The 18313-nt window shown below is 45.8% G+C and overlaps 1 protein-coding gene across 4 annotated transcripts in view; it reads right to left on the reverse strand.

The window, feature by feature from the left end:
* Positions 1-224: 224 nt before the first annotated feature.
* SPICE1 (spindle and centriole associated protein 1) overlaps positions 225-18313 on the reverse strand; it is a 98736-nt gene continuing 80647 nt past the window's right edge. For all 4 annotated transcript variants that reach the window (XM_084835311.1, XM_084835312.1, XM_084835310.1 and 1 more), the window contains 2 exons: positions 9235-9322; positions 225-933 (listed from right to left, as the gene is read on the reverse strand). In XM_084835311.1, coding sequence (XP_084691437.1) covers positions 880-933; positions 9235-9322 — 142 coding nt within the window. In that variant the 3' untranslated portion in view covers positions 225-879. The remainder of the gene's footprint in view (positions 934-9234; positions 9323-18313) is intronic.

The raw sequence follows: 18313 nt of genomic DNA on the forward strand, positions 1-18313 counted from the left end.
TAAAAAAACACAATGTCTGAACAGGAAATTTGCTATGCTTTCACGCAGGTCAATTTCTGAGAGCAACAGATGGGAGTACAGGCCTTATGCCAGGATAAATTTGCCAGGCAAACAGAGACAGGCAAGGATGTCATGAATGACCATTTAACTAGACGCAAAAAGTTACCAACTCCAGTCCAGGAATTTGCCTTATGCGATAGAATGTCCCTTCCATAAGCCAGTAATTGTTGCCACAGCAAAGAATCTGCTTTATTTCCAACAAGTACTTTTCCAGTGGCATTAACAAAGTTAAAACATTGTTAAGATATTGTTAACTGCATACAGCATTTATCAGTTAGATTTTCCTCTATTATGCAATGCTGAACATTCCAGAAATGAGAATAAAAGCAGAACTAGAGACACCTTGAGGAACCATCTGGATTTGCAAGGGATGTCCAATGGATACCAAAGCCTGATTCAAATGTATAGCTTACAGCGTGAAAGCTGCTTAAGCGTGTGGAGGCAGCTGCACATAGCAAGCTGTTTGTATGAATTCCATCCTGTTCCAACAATGAGAGTGTGGTTAAAGTCAAAGGAATACCATGAAGAGCTGTTCACAAACTTGCTGCAGACAGCTGCCTTCACACTGCTGTGCTTTTGAGTGGCTACCACGCTGCAGACTGCACATATGAAAATGGGGCTAAGACATACAAGTGTTCAACCGCTGTTCAACTGCAATATGGACATGAACTCCTGCTGAGAAGTACATACCCACAGATCTGGAGACTATAGCATAATTAGCAACACTGATGTTTCCAAATATTGGCAGAAAGGACTTTACAAGAATGACATAAAAACAATTTTAAAACAAGATTGTAGACATAATCACTGGGTTCGGTGCTACCCAATGTGTGTTGACAAGGCAAACCAGCCTTCTTCTCTCTGTTTTTCAGACTGCAGGAATAGAGAGAAAAGAGTTAGGTGAGTTGCATGCCATGGACTACCACTTCTTTATCCTTTTTTTTTTTTTGCATTCATATAGAACTGGATCAACAAATGACAAGGACAGGTTGCTACCTGTAACTGCAGTTCTTCAAGTGCATTCACACAAATGGTCTCTGCGCCTGCATGGAGCCTCGATACAGGAAACTTCTATAGCTGAGGAGTTTGGGCGGGAACCTGTCAGGGTGGAAACTGAGCCAATAGAGCCCCAGAGCAGTTCTGATTCTGAAGAGGAACAGCAATCCGTGGGAGAGGAGATCGCTCATCTCTCACAAGCACAAGAGCTGGCAGAGATTCCTCCTGCCAGCATTCCTAGGATAGATAGTGACCCTGGCAGTGAGAGAGCGCTGGAGGGGGGCTTGCTGGACACTCGGCGCAGACGCAGGGAGCGACGACAGATGGAGGACGCAGAAAGGAGGTGTAGCGCTCATTTGGCGTGCAAACAACGGTCGTGTCCCAAGGACCCAAGGGAAAGAGGGAGGATCTCTCCCTAGCCCATAAGTTCAGGGTCTTCCTGAGATTCTCCTTCAAACGGGGACCAATTTACCTGGAACTTAGGCTACTCTGCTATCTTTCCCCAGTGCTGTTCCTTGCTTTGGCGCTAGCGACTAGTATTCTGAAAGAGTCATAAATTAATAAAGGAATAAAGTCTCGGAAAGAATTCCTCGTCGTCTGTGTCCTGAGTTGGCTATTGGTGGGGACTGCAAGAGGCAGCTAGGGCGCTCCTGACAGAACCCTCCCTCCACTGTTTCAGTGCACATGTCTTCAGCAGGTTCCCGCTTATTCCCTCAGTTCCTTGAGACCGATGTTGTGGCCTCAGAACTGAGGGAGAAAACATACCTTTGGTACCCAACCTTGAGCTCCAGTATGACACTGAAGAGGGAATGGTGAGTGGGTTGTGTGAATGCATAGATGACCAAAGAACTACAGTTACAGGTAGCAACCTGTCTTTCTTCTTCAAGGTCTTTATGCATCACACATATGGGTGAGTAGCAGGCTAGTTTACATGGAAGTGGGTCGGTATCCAGCTGCAACACAGAAGAGAAGACAGCACAACCAAAGGCACAGTCAGCTCTAGCCCTGAGATCTAGCCCGATAGTGCTTCACAAAGGTAGACGGTATGGACCAGGACACGGCATGGCACAGTTCAGGGTTGGCCACCCCCCTCTATTGAATGTGACAATGTCGCTACCTCATGAGTGGAATGAGCTCAGACTGGGACAGACAGTTTGAGTCCAGCCAGCTCATACGACAGTTCGGTTGTCTTTACAACCCAGGATGCAAAGCACTGAGTCAAGAGAGGCTGACTTTTGTGTTTCCTGCCATAGCAGACAAAGCGTCAGGGAGAGAGTCTAAATTGCTCAGTCCTGGACTTGTAAAATGCCAGGGCCTGACAGATGTCCAATGTGTGAAGAGTCAATTCCAACAGTGAAGATGAGGACATCAAGAAAGCAGGCAATATAATGTCCTGGATCAAATGGAAATCTGACACAACTTTTGGTAAAAGGGCAGGATCAGGTCGAAGCACTACTTTCTCTCTGTGTAAAGTTAAATAAGGCTGGTCTACCCTGAGTGCATAGAGTTCACTAGCCCAGTGTGCAGATATAATGGCCACTAGAAATGCCACCTTCCACGAGAGAAGGTGTAAGTCTGTAGTTGCGAGTGGCTCAAAGGGCTTAGATGAAAGTGCTTTAAGCATGACCAATAGACTCTAACCCAAATTGGTAGGGCAAATTGGTGCTGCCAGATTCCTAATCCCTTTAAGGAACCTCTTTGCCGTCAGGTACGAGAAAACAGATAAACCTTCAACAGGAGGGTGGTAGGCAGAAATAGCAGACAAATAAATTCGTAATCATGCCAATTTCATCCCTTTGTCGAGTAATGACAGAAGAAACTGCAGTATTTTTGGCAAAAAGCATCAGTGAGGATGAAAATCCTATGCACAACCAAAGGTGCAAAAGCTGTCCATTTCCTTGTATACGAGTGCTGTGTTGATGGCTTACGAGCAGCATCAAGGATCCTCTGTACCAATGTCGGAACAGTCTCAACTCCTGTCACCTGATCCTCCATGCTGTCAATCAGAGGACTGACAGATTGGGGTGACAGATCTGACCCTTCTTCCTGGTGAGAAAAGATGGGTGAGAAGGAAGATGATGGTACCAGTAGCACGCCATCAAACCACGGCTGGCAAGGCCACCAGGGTGTTATTAAGATGTATTTGGTGCCGTCTCTTCTGATCTTTGCCAGGATCCTGGTGATAAGGCAGAACAGTGGGAAAAATTTAAAATATCGTTCCTGACCAGTCAAGGAGAAAGGTGTCTCCGAGCGAGTCTCGACCCCTGCCTGCTCTGCTGCAAAACTCACCACAGATTGCATTGTCTGGGGTGGCAAACAGCTCCACTTGTGGTTTGCCCCAATCATGGACTCACTTCTCAGGACTGACCTGTCCAACTGCCACTCATGGGAGGTTGATGCAGTCCACCTGAGTTGGTCTGCAAAGACATTGTCCACACCTGCTAAGTGCATCACCGCTAGTACAACTGGATGAAGTAGCCACCAATGAAAAATCTCCAATGTTAGAGCCACAAGAGGAAGTGATCTCATGCCCCCTTCCTTGTTCAAGTATGCAATGACAGCTGTGTTGTCCGATGCGACCTGGACTAGTCTGCTCACTAGATCCAGCTCAAATGTCTGAATGGCTTTCCATACCACTCTGAGCTCTAACAGACTGATGTGGTGTTTTGCCTCTGTGGTCGACCACTGTCCATGGACCGTAAGATCCAAGCAGTGAGCTTCCCATCCTGACAGCAAGGCATCGTCACTACTTGGGATGGTGAGGCCTGCAGGAATGGCATCCCCTCTCACAGGATACCTCGAAGTCTCCATCTCTGTAGAGAGTCCTTTACATCACTTGGGAGACAGAGCTTGGTCCGGTGAGCGTCTTGCTCAGTACTGAAGTTGAGTATGAACCAGTTTTGGAGAGGTCTTAATATGCAACCGAGCATATTGGACCACTGATGTTGCAGCAGCCATTAGGCCTAGCAGATGTTGCACTTTTAATGCTGAGACAGTCACATGACAACTTAGCTCTGCCACCATTGAAATCAGTACCTCCAGTTGGTCCTGAGGGAGGAATGCTCTGCCTGACCATGAGTCTAGGTGCACCCCAATAAACTGCAGACACTGGGTTGACTGTAGATGAGACTTTTCAATGTTGATTGAAAGTCCCCAATTTTGGAAGAAGATTGCAGGTTACCTCTATTGACCATAGAAGATGGTTTCACATTGACACCACTAGCAACCAATCATCGAGGTATGGGTGTATCTTGACCCCTTGCAGTCTGAGATGAGAGCAGACCATCGCCATGCATTTGAATACTTTTGGTGCTGTTGAGAGGCTGAAGGGGAGTAACCAAAATTGGTAAACATCTGGACTGATGGTGAAATGCAGATAACTCTGGTGCAGTTCTGCTATGGCGATGTGGAAGTACACATCCTTGAGGTTGATAAAAGCAAACCAATCTCTTTGGACAAGGAGGGGTAGGATTGAAGCCAGAGAAACCATGCGGAACTTCCTAGGCAAGATGTACGGACTGAGTTCTCAAAGGTTCAAGATCAGTCAGAGCCCTCCATCCCTTTTCGGTATCATGAAGTACCTGGAATAAAAATCATCCCAAAGGCACAACCTCGGTACGGGTATGATGGCTCCCTTTCCAAGCAGTGTTTCGACCTCTTGGTGGAAAACAGGAGACGGGGTTGTAACTTTCATGGTACCGAGAAGAGGGAGGGCATAGAACGTGATCCTGTAGCCCTCCTGAATGGTGGAGAGAACCCAGGGGTCCTTTGTGATCTGATGGCAAGTTGGAAAGAACGAGGTCAAGTGAATTCCAAAATGGGGATACGACTGGAGGGCTGAACAAGAAGGGCATTTAAGTCAAAAAGCCGCTTGCTTTTAGAGTCCGGTCTGTGACAACAGCTGCGCAACTTTGATGGTTGGGATGGTCTTATGGAACCTGATTGTGATCGGTGCTGTCACAATGAGGCTGGTGTAAGGCAAGAAACCCATACATTGCGCCAACGTCTCTGTTTTGGAGGCTGTTGAGGCAAGAAACCTGTACGATGCGCCATGGTCTGGGCCTTCCATACTGAATCCAACCCGTCATCAGTTTTAGAATTAAATAAGCCCAGTCTATCAAAGGGCAAGTCCTCAATATGGGTCCTTGTTTCTTGTTGAAGTCCAGGCAGATCAGAGCCAGGCATGATGATGGAGGGCAATGGATCCAACTAGTGGTTTCGCATTACAGTCGACCTAGTGACGCAACATATTAATTTATTGCCTCAACAATTTCAAAGCCTCTGCTTGGAACAGCCATACCAATTCTTTCTTCTCCTTGGGAAGATGTTCCAGGAGACAGCCAACCTTGTCCCAGAGCAGCAATTGATAACCAGACATAAGTGCCTGGTAATTGGATATTCTGAGGTCCATTGACACAGATGAGTAGATCCTTCTTCCTAGTAGATCTAGAAATCTACCCTCTTTATCAGTAGGTGATGAATGGGACCTGTGGGCCTTGCCTTGCGCTGCCTCTACGACCAATGAATTTGATGCTGGATGTTTAAAGAGATATTCAGTGGATGATTCTTTTAAGTGATAACATCCCTTCCAAGCATTTGGATATCAGAGATACTGCAGATGGACACTTCCAGGATTGTTTTATTGTCTCTTCCAGTGCAAGGAGAGGAATGGCCTCAGGATGGAAATAGTTGGTATTTACCGAGTTAAAGACTGGGTCTTGTACAGTTGAGGTCATCTGCTGGGTCTCCAACCCTAATGCATGAGCCATTCTGAGCACCTGGCTTGAAAACTGGCCCAAGTCCTTGGATGGGGAGATGGACTCATTCAACCTGACCAATGCATCCGGGGGGGAAATTGAAAGGGGGCAGGAGGACTGCGATGTCGTGTCAGACTGGTAGTCCTCTGCAGCAGAGAGAGGAGATTCTTGAGGTAAAACCTGCAGTTGATTCTGCTTTTCCCTTTTTACAGTGAGTCGACATATCATCAATGCCCAATTGTGAGATTATGTATGAGCCTGTGTGGCAAGCAGAGAGGGAAAAATCTGTGTCAATTGTGCCGGTAATGGTTGAGGTTGTGGTGGTTGTTCTTGCAGTGTCAGATGGGCGGGGGGGGGGGGGCGGGGGTCTTGATACTGTAGCAGATGGTTGTGATTTGTATCGGCTGACTCCACTCTAAGTTGAGTCAGGATGGTGAGGCAAGTAGTAATGTTCATAGCATTCCTCACATTCCTCCATCCAGTCTCATGATCTCCTATATCGCAAGTCTCTTGATGGATGGTCATCCCACCTATAATGTGGAGATCTGGACCTGTCATGGTATTGGGTGTGCTTGTAAAAACTAGGGACATGACCCCTATAAGACGAGGCAATGGAATAGACCGACTCCGCTGATCGTTGACATCGATCATATCTTGTACCGTAATCATCCTTCTGATAAGGGCGCGGTGACTGAACGGGTGGTGGTCCCTAATTTTGCCTTCCCACGTAGAGGCATTTGGCACTGTCTCTACTGCTTGAGGCAGATTCACCATACAAGTTGGTGAAAACATCACTGGTGGAAGAGGTCATCGATACCAATGATAGCATGCAACCAGAAGACATCGGTGGAGCAGTGGCTGAAGACAGTATCGAGGGACGCTGTTGATCCCGAGACACCGATGTGAGTTGAGTTGTTGGATTAAAGGGGCACAGCCCATCTCAAGCCAAAGTTGCAGGAGATGTTGCCAAACCTGAGGGCTGCTGTCGATCCTGAGAAGCATAGGTTGTTTTCAGGAGAGTTGGGGAGCCTGATGGGTGTGCTTGATCCCAAGATACAGTGTTAGATTTTTCACCAGTCTTTTTCTTCTTCCTCTTTGGTTCAGAGGAAGGATGAACCACTCTTTGAAGCTTTGGCTTTTTTTTAAAGCTTCTTAACCAGTGCAAAGATTTGTCCAGTGTGTGGGGGATCTTATGTACTTGCGTTGAGGGGATTGTGACCCAAGCGAAGGCATGGCAGCTGCAGTTTTAGAAGCCATTTCCTTTGGCTCGTCAACTGCTTCCAAAAGTACAGCTCTGAGACAGTCTGCCTGATTTTTACAGGCTTGCTTGGAGAAAGCCTGACAATTTAGACGGGCTTTGACAACGTGGCCTTCACCAAGGCAAAATAGGCAGAGAGAATGCCCGTCGGAAGGCAGCATTGCCCCCAGCGCAGGAGCACTTTCTGAATGGGGCCTAAAGGGCAATATGCCCGTGAGGGCCATCGCAGGATTGCAAAAATAAAATAAAATAATAATAAATGCAGATATAAATACAGAATAATGATAGAGAGAGAAGAGAGAATAAAAACCTCAGCTTTTTAACAAGAAAAACACTATCAGAACACAGTCTGATTGGAGAAGTTCCCAAATGAGGACACCACAACCATGGTCAAAAGAGAATCGAGGGAGTAAACAGGAACCCTCTGGGGACACGCACACTGAGATGGTAGGGGAGGGTTCCCGCCAAAACTCCTCAGCTATAGAAGTTTCCCGAATCGAGGCTCCGCGCAGGTGCAGAGCCCATATGTGTGATGCACAAAGACCACGAAGAAGTACTAATTATTTACCATATGGCATGCCAGTGTGGACCAGTAGACAAGAGAGTAGAACGTAGAGAATTTAGTTCATTGAGTGGCTCTGGACACACAAAGCATGTACATATAGGAATTAATATGAAATCTGCAAGGAAGTCATCACCTTATATATTCATTCATTGCATGTACATATGGTGTGAATACACTGAGAAACCAATTTCTGCCAAATTTCCATGCAGCTCTTTATGTTTTTGGACAATGGATTGTGCCACTTAAAAGAGAAAGGCTGCCATTAGTATGAAGTTCTGGTAGTTTGAATGTGCACATGAGAGCAGTAGGAGGCCTTAGTTGCACAAGTTTTACTTTTATATTTCTCATTACAATACAAGGAGAATAAATCCATAGCCAAAAGAAACAAGTGGGCCCCTGAAAGAAACAGTTGCAGTGAATCCCTGGTGTGACTATTACTGAGCCCACGGGTGAACGGGCTGAAAAAACAAAAGTTAACATTGAAGATGTGAAACATCAAAGATTTACCTGCTCTAACTTATGTCTTATTTATAAAAAAAATTTTTGACTAACTTATTTAAAATGTTGTACATTTAAAAGTGTATCTAGCAAGTCAATTGAGCATTTTTATTTATTTATAAAGTTATGAATAAGGCCACCAAGGCAACTTAAATTAAATCTCAAAATAACTTCAAAACGTTAAAAATAAAAACTAACAATAGGAGCATGAGGCTTCTGTATGCAGTTGAGTGCTTATTTGGCCTAGCGGGCTGTATTCCCCGGCCGTGGGCTGCTAAGGTTTGGAGGTACCGAGATAGTGATAAGCCAGATCCAGGTTTGCTTACAAGGAGACTTATTGAGTACTTACAGCGTACAGGCGTACCCAATGGTTGGATCAGGCAGCTTTGCTGAACCCAGAGCCAAGGGGTACAATGGGTTTTATACCATACATGTTAGCAGTGAGGCAGCATGACAGAAGCGTTAATTAGCGTTCATCTGCAACTTTCCCAGCATAGACTAAAAGCCCCCGTCAGAAGGGAAACAATCAGAACTTTCCCAGCACAGACACCTGTAAACATAGCCTCACTTTGCTTCCCAGGCCCTGATAAGATTCAGAGCTCTTTAGTATGGAATGTGCAAAGGCGGTGATATCGATCTTTGACTCATCTTACCAGCCAAGAGGCCCACTAGCAAGAGAACTGCAGCTATGAACCAAAGCTGAGAGCTTTATGGAACTCTAGGCCCCTCTAAAACTACTGGTCACTTGGTTACAGGCCTGGGGCCATTACAGAGGCCTGTGGGGGGCAGTTTGATATTTGCTGCAACCTGAAAGATATGGGGAATTTTTGACTGGGAATCCAAAGCAGCCTCAGTTCACCTCTAACCTGCATCATTAACAATGGACTATATTGCAGAGCTGCCATGTATCTCAGTACAGCCCCCAATCTGTTATTTTCCTAAAGATTTTTTGTACTTCTGCAAACTTTAAGATTCCCCCAAGCCTCCCCTTTTGTGTGCAGATGGTGCCATTTTGACTTCATAAGAATCAGCACTCACTCCTGAACTTCACGAATAGAGGAAATGATGGATGCACATAGTTTTGTCCAATGAACACTTACCGTTATGCTGTGACAGTCATATGTCAGCTGTGCATTTCTCACAGAGGTATTTAATGGTAAACACACCTGACTTGATACACCTGCAGATCTGTAGGAATAAATGATAGAAGAGGAAAGAGGAATTTGCTCTTCTGTTCTAAATTTGCATCCTGTCCAGAAAGTAGAGGATAGGAGTCAAGGCCAGGCTGATCATGACCTTATCTAATGGGTTAGCCATAGCTCCTCTCTGTGAGAACAAACCAACAGAAACCTTTTACTTAATGAGAGAACAGAAAGACTGGGGAAATACCACATTTCAGTGACAGAGCATATAACTAATTTTTATTTTGATGCATTGTTGCTGATGTGGTTAGTGGGTTCATTCAACTGTTTAATATCTCATCTTGCAAGCTGCCTTGGAGACTTAGTTCTCAAAAGGCAGGATAAAAATGCTTTAGACAGAAAATATTTTGCATGCAGAAAGTCCCAGGTTCAATCCCTGGTATCTCCGGTAGCAACACTGAGAAAAATCTCTGTCCAAAGCCTTGCAAAGACTCCACTAACTGGAATAAATGGTACGTGGGCTCAATGGACCAGTTAACTGACTGTGTATAAGGCAGCATCAAGGTGGCAGAGGGAAAAAGAGTACATAGCCCAACAAGGATAAAAGAATGAGTGGCTCTTCATCTACTAAGGATTATATCAATTATGTTCTCCCACAGCTTCACATGTCCTCTTACCAAACGCAATGGAAGCATATGAAGGGAAGAAACATTTTTTTTCTCATTCAGTGACAGAAAAGATTCTTGAAAAGGATAGTGAAAACAGCGGTATCTCCTGGGCAGGAAAACTCCCAGTCCAGTAGTACCATGGACAGACAGATTAGGAAAGAAAATGTGATGAAATGTAAGGACATCATCAAACAAGTTCCCAAAGGAATACTTACACTCGCTTTCATCTGAAAACTGAGTATTTTAGGGAAAAAAACTCAATTTATGGCAGAGTCATATTTGGGAGGGTACCAGCGGAAAAGGTGTTGCCCCTAAGCTATGGAATGTGCTTCCTCAGGAACCCTCTTGGACTTTAGTAAGGGTGTAAAGACACATCTTTTCTATTTAGCATTTTAAAATGTGTAGTTTGAATGTTTTAACTATTTTTAATGTTCTTGTTTTTATTGTTCTAAGGTTTTATTGCTTTAAATCAATGTATACTGTGTTGATGGCTTTTTAACATAGAAGTAAATAAATGTTAATAAATAAATAAATGAATACATGAGGGAAGATTAAAAAAAAGAAATAAAGATAAGGATGACTACGACCTGTCAATTCATGGGTAAAACAACCCATAAATTGGCAGGGCCATGTAGGAGCAAGTGAGTGTACTGCCTCCTGCCCACTCATCGCTTCTGCTTTTCTAAACAACCCAGGAATGCTCCATGATGCCCAAACCCAGCACTCTGGGTTGCTGAGGGTTAAACAATCCAGACTTTTAACCCAACAAAACAAACATGGGTTCAACCTCTGCGTTGTTTAACCCTTAACAACCCAGGCATCAAGATTAACAACTGAGGAACCTGAGTTGTTTAGCAAAGTGGTGAGCATGTGGGAGGCAGCATGCTTGCTTGCACTCAGCCCCTACGATGGTTTAAATAACCCATGTGTTTTTCTGTGCAAACTGGGCCAATATATACAGTAATACAATTTTATGTTCCTACCATTCACAACTGAAAACAATATTCATAGACAAGGAAATTGTGCTCATGTTCAGTTTGGACTGAGATTTTCTCTTGGTCCCACCCCCTCAGAAGAGCTACTGCTAAAGGATTACTAAGGACGAAACTGTACCTCTTTGTCCAAAAAGACAGGAAGAACAATGTAAAATTGTTAATATTTTTTGTTAGCTGTTCAGAGAGCTATAACAGGGTATAGAACCATAGGAGGGGGTGTGTCTCCCCTTTTCCTAAATGTTTTGTGTGCTTCAGAACGTAAGATTAGGGTCCATCTAGTCCAGCACTATGTTCACACTATGGCCAACCCCCTTTTAAAGCCATCCAAATTGGTGGTCATCACTACATCCTGTGGTAGCGAGTTCCATAGTTTAACTATGCGCTGTGTGAAGAAGTAATTCTTTTTATCTGTCCTGAATCTCCCACCAATCAGCTTCAGGAGATGACCCCAGGTTCTAATATTATGAGAGAGTGAGGAAAATGTCACCCCATCCACATTCTCCACACCAAGCATAATTTTGTACAGCTCTATCATGTCTCTCCTTACCTTCCTTTTTTTCCAAACTAAAGAATCCCAGCTGTTGTAACCTCCTCTCATAGGGGAGATGCTCCAGCCCCCTTTTAGTCCCCTTTTCTGCACTTTTTACAGCACTGCAATATCTTTTTTTAGGTATGGTGACCAGAACTAGACACAGTATTCCAAGTGTGGCCGCACCATAGACTTGTATAGGAGCAGTATGATATTGGCAGTTTTATTCTCAATTCCTTTTCTAATTATGTCTAACATGGAGTTTGCCTTCTTCTTCTTTTTAACAGTGGCTGCACACTGAGTTGACATCTTCATTGAGCTGTCTACCACAACCCCAAGATCTCTTTCTTGCTCAGATCCCATCAGGCTATACTTGAAGATGGGATTTTTTGCCCCAATGTGTATCACTTTACCCTTGACTACACTGAACTACATTTGTCATTTAGATGCCCATTCTCCCAGTTTGGAGAGATCCTACTGGAGTTCTTCACAATCCCTTTTTGTTTTAACTACCCTAAATAATTTGGTGTCATCAGCAAACTTGGCCACTTCACTGCTCCCTCCTAATTCCAGATCATTTATGAGCAGGTTGAAAAGCATTGGTCCTAATACAAATCCCTGTGGGACCCTACTATTTACTTCCCTCCACTGCGAGAATTTACCATTTATTCCTGCTCTTTGCTTTCTGTTCTTTAACCAGTTACTGGACCTCTCCTCTTATTCCATGACTGCTAAGTTTGCTCAGGAGTCTTTGGTGAGGGACTTTGTCAAAAGCCTTCTGGAAGTCCAAGTAAACAATGTCTACTGCATCACGCCTGTCTATATCTTTATTGACATTCTCAAAGAACTCTAAAAGGTTAGTGAGACAGGACTTAGCTTTGTGGAAGCCGTGCTGAATCTTTCACTTGTCCTTTTATATGCTTACTAATTTTATCTTTAATAACGCCTTCAACCAATTTACCTGGATCAGACGTTAAGCTACCTGGCCTGTAATTTCCCAGATCCCCCTAGATTTGAAAATTGGTGTTACATTGGCCATCTTCCAGTCCTCTGGTATAGAGGCTGATCTTAGGGACATGTTGCATATTTTGGTTAGAAGATAAGCCATTTCATATTTCAGTTCTTTAAGAACTCTGTGATAGACCATGTGGGCCTGGTGATTTATTTGCTTTCAATTTATCAATATGGTTAAGAACATCATCTTTTGTCGCCACTGTTTGCTTCAGCTCCTCAGACTCCCTTCCTGGAAACATCCGTTCAGGCACAGGTCCTATAACTTGTGCAGTGAAGACGGATGAAAAGAATTAATTCAGCTTCTTCAATCTCTTTGTCTTCCTTAAGTACGCCTTTACCTCCATTGTCATCCAACGGTCCAACTGCCTCCCTAGCTGGTTTTCTGCTTCTTATATATTTAAAGAATTCTTTATTGTTGGTCTTGATGTTGTTAGTGATATGTTCTTCAAAATGCTTTTTTGCATCTCTTATTGCCTGCTTGGCATGGCATGCAGATGTAATGGCCACTAGAAATGCCACTTCCATGAGAGGAGGCGTAAGTCTGTAGATGCCAGCAGCTCGAAAGGCTTTGATGAGAGTGCCTTGAGTACCACAGAAAAACTCCAGCTTGGTAGAGTGAACTGGTGGCACTACATTTCTGATCCCCTTCAGATATCTTTTTGCTGTCAAGTTCGAAAATATGGAAAATCCCTTAACAAGAGGGTGAAATGCAGGAACAGCAGAGAGGTAAACTATGAGAGATGACAGCTTGAGCCCTTTCTCGAAGAGGGACAGGAGAAACTGAAGGATCTGGTGCAAAGTGCACTGATGTGGGTGAAAAACCTGCTCATGGACAAAAGCAGAAAAAGCAGTCCATTTCCTCAAATAGCAACACTACGTAGATGGCTCACAAGTGACATCAAGGATTCTCTGAATTGCTGCTGGGGTTAAAGTAGGTTCTGTCACCCAATCTTCCATGCTGTGATACAGACAGTTGTCAGGTTTGGGTGTCAAATTTGGCCCTTCTCTCTCATGAGGACAGATGGATGTGATGAGAGCTGTCAGTACCGACCCCTTGCCACCTTGAGCAGGGGAGCGAACCAAACCTGGCGAGACCACTGCAGTGTTATGGGGATGCACTTTGTGCCCTCCCTCACAATTTTTGCCAGAACTTTGATTATCAGTGGAAAGTGGGGGGAATGGGTAGAACAGCTGCCCTGTCCACTGAAATACAAATGCATCGCCTGTCGATCCTTGACCTTGGCCCATCCTGCTGCAGAATGTTGGACAGACTGCATTCTCGGTGTGGCAAACAGGTCAACTCCTGGTGTTCCCCATCAATGGAAGAGGCAGATTAAAATACTCTTGTCCATCTCCCACTTGTGGGTGGACAACATGGTGTGGCTGAGCTGGTCAGCTAAGACGTAGTCAACACCAGCCACATGTATTGCCACAAGTTTGATTTGGCAGGCTATGCATCAGTTGAAGAGCTGGAGCATGAGAGTGAGCAATGGGAGCAACATGGTTCCTCCCCTCTTGTTCAAATACCCAACAACAGTTGTGTTGTCTGAAGTGATCTTGACCAGTCTGTACTGTAGGTCCAATCGAACACACGAAGCACCATGTCCACTACCTACAACTCCAGCAGATTGATATGCTGTGTGGCTTGGTTGACCGCCCAATGCCTATGGACTGTGAAATCCCAGCATCCCAGCACTGAGCTCCCCATCCCAAGAGTGACACATCTGCAGCCAGAACCCTGGATGGAGAGGGCTGAATGAACGGCATGCCCTGGGTTTTATTGCTTGGTACTGACCAACATCGGGGAGAGTCTCTGATCTTCTCCAGCAGTCAGAGTCTGATTCGACGGATGTCCCAATCAGTATCAAAGTTGCGTATGAGCCAAATTTGGAATCACCTCATATGCAGTCGAGTACAGCGAATGACAGCCATCATCGCAGCCATGAACCCCAGGAGAACTTGGGCCTTGAGAGCAGTGGCAGACCTGCTCATTTGCAACTCTGAGGCCACAGCAGTCAGTGACTTTACCCTGGTGTCAGGTAGAAAGGTACAGCCCAGGTGGGACTCCAACAACTACCCGAGGAATTGGATCTGCTGCGTCAGTACAAGGCAGGACTTCTCTACATTCATGTAGAGTCCAAGCTCCTGAAGGAGATTGCAGGTCACCCCTATCGACCAAAGAAGCTGAACCTTCGCTGATGCCACCAACAGCTAATTGTCTATGTATGGATAGACCTCTATGCCCTGCAGCCACAGAAGGGAGCAGACCACTGCCATGCACTTGGTGAATACCCTTGGGGTGGTGGTGAGACCAAAGGGTAGCACCTGGAACTGGTAGGCTTCAGTACCGATGGTAAAATGGAGGTAGTGCTGGTGCAATTGCTCTATGGTGATGTGGAAGTAGGCGTCCTTGAGGTCAACAGAGGCAAACCAATCTCCTTGAGAAAGGAGAGGGAGGATAGATGCCAGGCAGAACTTTTTGGGCAACATGAACCATGCAGTACCACGCAGAACGTTTTGGGCGATATGAACTGGTTCAGCTGTCAAAGATCCATGATCGGCCAAAGTCTTCCATCCTTCTTTGGTACCATGAAGTACCTTGAATAAAAATGTCCCAAAGTTGAGTTTGTGGGACAGGTTCGATTGCTCCCTTCTTGAGGAAGGTCTGAACTTCAGTATGGAGGACCAGGGATGGAGCGGTCACCAAAACAGTACCAAGAGGACGGAGGATATCGAACTCAACCCAGTAGCCCCCCTGGACTATAGTCACGACCTAGGAATCCGATGTGATGTTGCATCAAACCAGATGGTAAGTGGACAGGTGCATTCCAAAAATGGGTGTTTGGGTCAGTAGGTGAGGAAAGATGGCAGGGGAGCAAGTCAAAGGTGCTGCTTACTCCTGCTGTCAGGTTTCCTGCAATAACTGTGGAATGCAGAGGATAAGAATGATTTTCCCAACTGCCCTGTCTGTGACAGTTGCTGCTGCTGTTGTAGTAGTGGCTGACTGGGTTGGTACTGAGTGGTCGATGATGGGAACCAGTGTTGGTGCCTTGGAAGCTGTTGGGACATGAATCCCATATGACATGCCATGGTACGGGCCTTCTATACTGAATGAAGCGCATCCTCAGTCTTAGTATGAAACAATCCCTGCCTATCAAAAGGCAAGTCATCAATGTGGTTCCTGGTTTCCTGAGGGAGACTGGACGATCAAGCTTCGGAGTCCAGCCAGTACCTTTGAGTCGCAATCAACTTGGTGGCGCAATGTATTTATTTGCTGCCCAGACAGCTTCAGAACCTCCAATTGAAAGAGGCGACCCAGCTCCTCCTCCTCACCTGGAGGCTCAAGAAGATGACCAACTTTGTCCCATAACAGGACCTGGTATCCAGACATCCCCACCTGGTAATTAGAGATTTTAAGACCCATCATTGCAGAGGAGTACAATCTCCTTCCAAGCAAATCAAGGCATCTGTCCTCCTTGTCAGTTGGAGAGGAGTGTGCCCTGTGGGCCTTGCCCTGTGCAGTCTCGATGACCATCAAATTTGGGGCCGGGTGTTTGAAAAGGTAGTCATTATTAGCCTGTTGCAGGCAGCACATACCCTCCAAGTGCTTGGATGTTGATGGCAAATTGGAGGGGGCTTTCCAAGACTGCTAAATAGTTTCCTCTAGTGCAGGTAATACAGGAATAGCTATTGGTCTGAATGACTCTGCATTTACCACATCAAACACAGGGCCTAGCACTGTAGAAGCCACCTGCTGAGTCTCTAGACCCAGGGCCAGTGCCATTCTGAGGATTTGGTTAAATTGACCTAAATTCTCTGATGGCGATGTGGCTTCATTGAAGCCAATAATCACGTCTGGAGAGGAAATCGAGAGAGGACAAGATGATTGGGATGTAGTGTCTGACTGGTAAACCTCCACCATGGGAGATTCTCCTGAAGGAACTGTACGTGGGAAGTGCTTCTCCCATGGCTCACTAGGGAGTGACTGCGCAACCTTGGTGCCAAGCTGCGCACCAAATGAGAGTGCTCATGGAAGCTGGGTAGCCAGCAAAACAGCTTGTAATTGTACAGTTTGTGGCTGCATCAATGTCGGCACAACAGTCTGTTGTTGAACCACCCGTGGATGCTGAACAGGTGGTAAACCTGATTGATCCTGCTGCTGCTGAGCTGGTGGTTGAATGGATAGTATCCTCCCGAAGGGCAAGGGTCACTGGATTGGTCTGAAGGTCTTGAAACTGTAGCCAATGGGTGTCTGCGATACTGACTTTCTTCCCAATAGGGAGCATCAGGATGGTGAGGGCGATACGGGCCATATGGCTCATTGTGGTAATCAACCCAGTCTTGGGATCTCCTGTATTGCACATCCCACACTGAACACCTGTCCCATTCAGAGAATGGTGATCTGGACTGCTCCTGATATCAGCATCATTCATAAAAACTAGGGGCATGACTTCTTGTAGTGGAGGCGTACAACCACACCGACTCCAGCAAACGTTGGCGCCAGTCATGGTCTTCCAGGCCATAATGATGAGGTGGTCGAAGGATCGGTTCTGTCAGAGACGGGTCCTGGATCTCACCTTCCAATGCACATGTTATCAGGATAGGTTCCCCCTCTTGTCTAGGGTTCACTTTCAGAATAGGTGAAAATAACATAGGCAGAGCATCAGGTACAGGCAGTGTCAGGGTGGACACTGAACCCATAGAATCCCAGAGTAGTTCTGATTCTGAGGAAGAGCAGTTGCTCCTGGGAGGGGAGCGCGCTCCTCTTTCCCAGGGCCCACAGCTGACGAGAGATTCCTCCCACCAACATTCCTAGCTTAGATAGCAGTCCAGGGAGTAACGGAGAGCGGATAGCAGACTTGGTGGACGCGTGATGCAGACGCAGAGAGCGGCGCCAGATGGAGGGTACGGAGAGGAGGCGTAGTGCCCGGTTGGCGTGCAAACAACGGCTGCGCCCAGAGGATCCAAGGGAAAAGGGGAGGGACTCTCCTTAGTCCTTAAGTTCAGGGGTCTGCCAGTAATTCCCTTTCAAACGGGGACCAACTGTTCCAACTTAGGGCATAGGTACTGTGCTGCTCAGATCTAGTTGCAAACGGTATAGTTGTTAAGTTGTAAAAGAAGAATAAAGCTTTGAAAGGAATCCCTTTGTCTGTGTCTGGACTTGGCTACTGGATTAGACTGAGAGAGGCCTCCAAGGAGCCCTTGACAGGCAGTTGCATTTGGACAGTAGGGGTCAGTGGAACAGCGGGAGATGCGGACAGTATTGGTGGTCGCTGTCAATCCCTTGACATCTGTATCGAAAAGAACGGTATGGTCAGTTCTTCAACTCAAGCTGGAGTACTGGTTGCCGCCTGTACAGACCAATCCCAGTCACAAAGTGCTTGCGCAGGGTCAGAAAGACCCGAGGATCCAGGCACTCGATCCCAATAAGAATCACACTACTTTTTACAAGTCTTTTTTCTTCTTCTTAGAGTGGGAAGAAGACAGACTAGCCTGCTTAGAGACTTTCACCTTTTTGTTAGTCTTTTTGTCTCTGTAAGTGCTAAAGATCTACTCGGAGTGGGAGGTGGATCTTGGGTACTTGGTGGAGTATGACACTGAGGGGATGATGACCCCAACAATGGAGCAAGCTCTTGTGCAACAGGTGGGTTATGTGAGGGCAAAACTGGCGGGTTTGCTATAACTTTTGGCTTCTCTACCAATTCCAGCACCATTTTCCAGGGTGCAGCTTTTAGCCAATCTGCCCTGTTTCTTCTCACTTGCTTTGAGAAGGCTTTACAATGAGGACAAGCCACAACAACGTGCCCTTCCTTCACCAGGGCAGAACAGGC

Source organism: Heloderma suspectum, chromosome 2 (genome assembly GCF_057233095.1).
Source record: "Heloderma suspectum isolate Gila_16-S chromosome 2, 16-S_ref, whole genome shotgun sequence".
Taxonomy (NCBI): domain Eukaryota; kingdom Metazoa; phylum Chordata; class Lepidosauria; order Squamata; family Helodermatidae; genus Heloderma; species Heloderma suspectum.